Source organism: Miniopterus schreibersii (assembly GCF_964146895.1).
Source record: "Miniopterus schreibersii genome assembly, chromosome: 2".
NCBI lineage: Eukaryota > Metazoa > Chordata > Mammalia > Chiroptera > Miniopteridae > Miniopterus > Miniopterus schreibersii.
The window spans coordinates 100,196,029-100,202,028 of NC_138102.1; the positions used below are offsets into that span (position 1 = coordinate 100,196,029).

A 6,000-nucleotide genomic window follows, 5' to 3' on the forward strand; every position below is an offset into this window, starting at 1 on the left:
TGGTAGTGATTGTGTAGAATCAGCTAAAACTAGTTTGCTAGTCTTCCTACCACTTATTGCTTCCCAAGGGCTCAATGCTAGAATCTTGTCCAAGGTCCCACCACTTTCATAATTGACCTAATGGTATTACATGAACTGAATCAGTGAAAATATGGCGAATACTTTATGCTTAGATATTCTTAGACTGTATGGAAAGTAATTCATAAGGCACCCTGATTTTCAAGACTAGTGAAAAAGATTTGAGCTCCATTCACTTTGGGTAGGAGGATAAGGAGCCTCATTTAAAATGACTGTTCCATTTGCAGGTTAGCTTGAATCTTGGAAATCATGCCACAGGCTGAGTCCTTCACCCAGCTCTGTAGATTTATTTATACCAAGGCATTGTAGTTTTAAAATAAATTGATCCAATTAAGTCTCACAAACAAGATCTCAAAGCCATCAGCCCGCAGACACATATCTCCAGCTCTTTGTTCCACGTAGGACCCTAATGTTATTGCTTTCTATTTCTGTCTGTGCATTTAGTGCCCTGTGGCCTAGTTTTGTTGGTAGTGGCCTAATATCTTAAGCTTCCAAGGGCTAGTGCTACTTCTCAGAGCCAGAGAAACCATCTCAAGACATTTCTCTGGGCTGGTCTATGGTGGAAGTCAAGTTGTCTCATAACAGACACACCAAGGAGGGTGTTGCCAAAAGCAGGAGCAGAAGGCGAAGACCCAGGTCTCCTCCTCTGTTTCTGCTTTGCCAGAGAAGACGTTATTGTGACCATCTTCTTCCCATTTGATGCCTTATGTCCTGGGCAATTTAACCGTTGAAGGCTTACTAAGAATGTGTATTATTGCTTGTTCTTTTGCTTAATGAAAGCCTATCATGTTGGTCACATTTGTGTGCAGGTATCAGCCAGAGCAACCTAACATGGTATACCAGATGGCCAGAACTACTGAGGAGCTGGACCAAGTAGACCAGCATGAACTGGTGAGCACCAGCGATTCCCAGACAGGCTTTTTACCAGAAGCAGAAGAGTTTTCTTTGAAAACCATACTTGCACCCAAAAACATGGAGCCCTCCAAATTCTCTGGGCTAATTGTGAACATTTCAACCAGCCTCATAGGTAAGAGCCTGCCCTTCCCTGTAATGTGTCTGGGGTCCTGCTTCTTGGCATTGCATGGTTTCTTGTCACTGGGTATGGGGGTGGGTGCCAGAAGGGATATGCATCTGTCCTGCTGCTGGACTGTGCTGTCTGTCAGTTATTCTGTCCTCATTGTAGGTGATGCCTACAGAAATAGAGCCTCCCTTTCCATAGGTTTTGAGGAGAGCTGAGGATATCATGGGAATTTGAGAAATGGTTGAGCTGCATCCCCTCTCTCCCTCTCTCTGTCTCAGCAAGTCTTATCATCATCTTCTGCATCGTGACTGTGCTTGGAAAGAAGGCTCTGGCAAATGGGGAGTTGTGGGCAATCTTTGCGCTCATTGTCTCTGCCCTCCTCTGCTCAGTGGTCACAGTCATCATCTGGAGACAGCCCGAGAGCAAGACCAAGCTCTCGTTTAAGGTGAGCAGCTCTGCCTGGTGGGTCTGCAGGGAACCACCTGATGGGAAGACCCTGCATGGTCTCCCCTAGGCCTGGGTGTCTGGTGGGAGGTGCTTGCTGGCCAACCTCAAGGGAATATGGACTCATGGGCACAGATAGTGCCTGCTGGGGGCCTGACCCTGGCTCTCAGGTGGTGTAGTGCCACCTCACCCACAGGGGCTTCTCACAAATGCCATCCAGGTGGATTGTGTATCATCACCAAGCCTCGGGGGTGACCAAGGCCTCTGCACTTGTAGGTTATACAAATAATGGAATAGTTCAACCTTAGTGGTAAAGTGGAATTCTTTTAGCCTGTCCTTAGTGGGAAATAGCAGGAGTGGAAAATAAGAATAGAGCTTACTTTGGCAATTGGCTGCTAAGACCCAAGCTCCCACCTGTTAGGATTTGCCTGCATGTGGGTGCATTTGTGTTGGAGGGGGTTGGGGCCGCAGGGGTGGGATTGGCACTCACTTCCTCTTCCCCATATAAAGATGGCAGTCTGTATTAATCTCAGTGGTCCATGTTTTCTAGGTAGTTTTGCTAAATGACGCAAACAAGTGCCAGCTCTGTCTCCGCTCTATCAGATCTGACACTGCCTCCTTGTGTCTTTGCAGGTGCCCTTCCTACCTGTCCTTCCAGTCCTGAGCATCTTCGTGAATGTTTATCTCATGATGCAGCTGGACCAAGGCACATGGGTCCGGTTTGCAGTGTGGATGCTGATAGGTAGGTCAGGTCATTGGTTCTGCTGTGCCCAGCATGTCCCATACTCCAGTGTCTCCTGAGGCCTCCCCACTCCTGCTGCTCACTCACATCTCTGCTACTTGGCTGGATGGCTAATGTCTTTGACCGTTCCTCGGTTCAGATTTCAAAACACTGTGTAAACACAGGTAGTCAGCAGTTTTCTCTCAAACAACAAGGAGCTCCTGGTAGGTTGTGGGTCCTTTCCTCTCTTTCAGGTACTTTTCGTTTTAATAGCCTCTTGCCTGAACTAGTTTTGTCATTGGGCAAGAGCTTGAGGTTAACAAGAACAAGGATATAAGTCTGCTGTCAATAAAGCATAGTCTGTTTCACCCCCAGTGGAATGTTGGGACCTTACCTTTCCACGTGGGCTATGGGCACTGGCAGGGCCTGCAGAGGCTTGGGTGTCACCTTGTGAGTGCTAGTCCTATCTCGGACCGACCGTGACCTGGGCTCTCTCTGGGCCTCTGCCTCTGGGGGCTGAAGGAGATGGATTCAGGTTTCTTCCTCAGTGTCCAGGCTGATTGCTGGTATAGGGGAGCCTGGCCTCGACCTATGTCCCTCAGTGTTCCTGACAAGAGCAGAAATCTCAGGATGAGGTTCTGCTAAACCTCTCAGTCCTGGGTTGCCACACTTTGGAGTAGATGGCTGCTGCTGTACCATCTTTAGGGTGGTACTCTGCTACCCTGCTCTCTGCAGACCCCTCACACCCCTCAAAGTCTAGCCTATGTCTAGCTGGACAGGCATCTACCGTAGAGCCTTTCTGTGAGAGAACTGGCTCAGTCTGCACTCAGCCTACTGTGGCCATTTCTAGAGACTGCGGTGCTAAGCGCTTGCTTCCTGCCAGAGGTGCAGGGCCTGCTTCTGAGCATCCCTGGTGTAAGCTCCTGGCTTCCGGGCATTAGCTACTTCCTGTACTTTTAGTAGCTGAGACCTTCCTTGAAGGCCCATTCTTCTTATGTCACCAGCATAAGGGTGGCCCCAGGGCCACATGGGCCATGGTCCCTGGACAGTAGTTAGAAGCACAGATCTCTGGACCCATCCACAGACTTTGGAGTGCTCAGCACTGGACCGGACTGATTCCTATGGTACATACATTTCCAGGTGACCCAAATGCCTCCTGCAGTGGGACGTCTCTTGCCCAGAGAAAACAAGCAGCTGGGACTGTGCAGACAGCATGGAGATCCTGCCCTGGCAGGGAGCAGCCTAGCTTCCTGTGTCTGTTCTGCCCCCGTCTGGCGGCCACTGACCAGGTGGTCAGTGGATGAAGCTGAAACCAGGGCCCCCCACCTGAGTTCTTCCCCCTGCTTAGGAGCTTCCCTGGTGTGAGGCTCTCCAGAGGGTCACCTTTGTTGGCCCTGTTTGAAGAGTCATGTTGTTTCTTTAAGTGTAGAGAGTGCGGGCTCAACTCAGGGCAGGCAGCATGGTGAGGCTTTGCCAGGCCCTGGGCTGCTCCACCTGCTTCCTTGGACCCCACCTGCTCTGTTCAATGCTCTCTGCTCTTGGTCTGCAGGCTTCGCCATCTACTTTGGCTATGGGCTTTGGCACAGCGAGGAGGCATCCCTGGCTGCTGACCAAGCAAGGACTCCTGATGGCAATTTGGACCACTGCAAGTGACATACAGCCTCATCCCCCAGGGGTGACAGCAGCCCTGAGGGTTGCCCACGGAGGACACGGAAGCACCTTGCTGTCTTCACCAATGCGTTAGGACCCATCCACAACCACAAGGCCCCTGAGCAGCAGAAGGTGCACTGCCTGGACAGCAGTCTCAGCCCACAGCTTGCGGAGCCTGCCCAGTCTTGTTCTGCAGAAGGCTCACCAGGCCCTGGTCACCTCTGACAGCTCTCTTCCCAGGGCACTTAGCTGTGGCTGGCCACTGCACCTCCTAACTTCCCTCTGAACAAAGAAAGCAGCTCCTCCCCTGCCGTGCTGCTGCAGCCCCAGGCAGGATGGAGGCCACCTTCTCTCTCTGCTGGGCATCCAGGGCTCTGTCCCCAGGTACTGTTCTAGTATTGAAAATGCGCCTATTCCAGACTTGTAGTAGCCATCTCCCTGCTCAGCCCCAAACAGCTGGCTGTAGATGCAAGATGAGTACCACAAAATAGTATGTCCCGACAGGTCTACCCCTGAGCCAAAGGACAGCAGTTTACTCAAAAAGGAAAAACAGAGTGGTTTCCTTCTCCTGTACCTGCCCTTTCAAGTTGCTTCCAGAAGGGGTCTTAGGACTGTGACCCCTTCTCCACTCCACCTCCAGGCAGAGGCTCTGGTCTGCCTGCCACCTTGACAGAGCCCAGCCCACTCCGCTGTGGGACCGAGGGCAACTGGTTCTGGGCAGACAAGCAGAGGGAGCGCCACTGTGGGAACAAGGCGGGGCTGGCCCCACCCCAGGGCACGTGTGCACAAGGGACCTTTAGCCACATTCCTTCCAGGCCTGGCCTCTTCTTGCTGCTCTGGTGGCTTACTATTGGCTGTGTGTCCTGAGTAACTGGAACATGACACTGTTTATGTAGGATTGGCCTCAAATTAGCAGAGCTCAAATACGCTTTTCTGTGGATCTCTGCTATTCATTAAACCCTTGGTGTGTATTGCTGTCCCTTGGGTGTATCCATCATCCTCTGATGCTTGCAGGTCAGTGTCTGGGGTCTTGTAAGGTTCCCAGTACCAGGCGTATACTCGTTCTGAGGTGATGGTTACAGGTCCTCCTGCCACCTGTCGCCCCTGCCATGATCTCTTTGGTTACCCTTTTAAGTGTGATCAAATTCAGTCCTCCACCAAATAAGTTGGTGCTTAACGTTAACTTGGAAAATGGCCAAATAATTAGTCTGTGCCATCAGTGTATTGTTCAGAGTGTGGGACCCGCACACAAGACAGTTGGGGTGTATTGCTGTCCCTCGGCTGTATCCATTGTCCAGATGTCCTGGATTTGTATACGGGTTTGTAACCTGGCCAGACCCCCACCTCCATGAATCTCTACACAACTTCCTCCCCTCTGTGGTGCTCACAGATAGAAGCCGGAGGAAACTGGAACAGTAGTCCCTCTTCCTCCCATTAGAGAGTAATTCAGGATACAGGAGGACTCATATTGATGGAGGCTGAGGGAGACAGACATTTAGACTACACAGAAAATGTAAATGTTGCTTTCAAAGCTTAGTTTCCCATTCCCCCCCCCCCCCCCCCCCCGCCTTTGGCACAAATCTGGTAGAAAGAAGCCTGGTAAATTGACAGCACTTGTCTTTTCTCCTGCCCCAGAAGGAAAGTTTAAGAATTTTTGAAACAGCCAAATGTCCAGGTGGGCCAGTGGAGGGCGGGCAGGCAGGCAGACCAGGGCTGGGCCATCATTTAGGCCCCAAATGGAGGATCCCAAGAGCTCAAAGCTTGGATTTCCAAAGAAAGGTATTTAAATTTATGTAGATTGGTGCTGTAAACTATTTTGATAAATATTAACTTATTTTGTTTGAGTTTGGTTGTCTGCTGTCTTCTTGGGGCCTGTTAGCTGTTTGCTCCACGTGGCTGATATTTTTCCACATAAAGAACTGGAGGGAGTGTTTAGAAGAAGAGAATTTTTTTTTTTTTTTTGCTTGCTTTTTCTGGCTGAAATTTCCATGAAAGACAGTGCCCAAGAGACTGTGATTACAGTTGACCTTTTCACTAGCAACACCCATCATTCTGCAGACTGAAAAGGTGCATTTCCCCTGCACTG

General features: G+C 50.4%; 1 protein-coding gene across 4 annotated transcripts in view; it reads left to right on the top strand.

Annotated features, from left to right (window-relative positions):
• SLC7A1 (solute carrier family 7 member 1) overlaps positions 1-4,883 on the top strand; it is a 61,394-nt gene extending 56,511 nt beyond the window's left edge. For 2 of the 4 annotated variants that reach the window (XM_081129729.1, XM_081129727.1), the window contains 4 exons: positions 888-1,105; positions 1,378-1,544; positions 2,177-2,285; positions 3,814-4,883. In XM_081129729.1, the coding sequence (XP_080985855.1) occupies positions 888-1,105; positions 1,378-1,544; positions 2,177-2,285; positions 3,814-3,917 (598 nt within the window). In that variant the 3' untranslated portion in view covers positions 3,918-4,883. The remainder of the gene's footprint in view (positions 1-887; positions 1,106-1,377; positions 1,545-2,176; positions 2,286-3,813) is intronic. The other 2 variants (XM_081129730.1, XM_081129728.1) reach the window with 1 other exon arrangement.
• Positions 4,884-6,000: the final 1,117 nt, after the last annotated feature.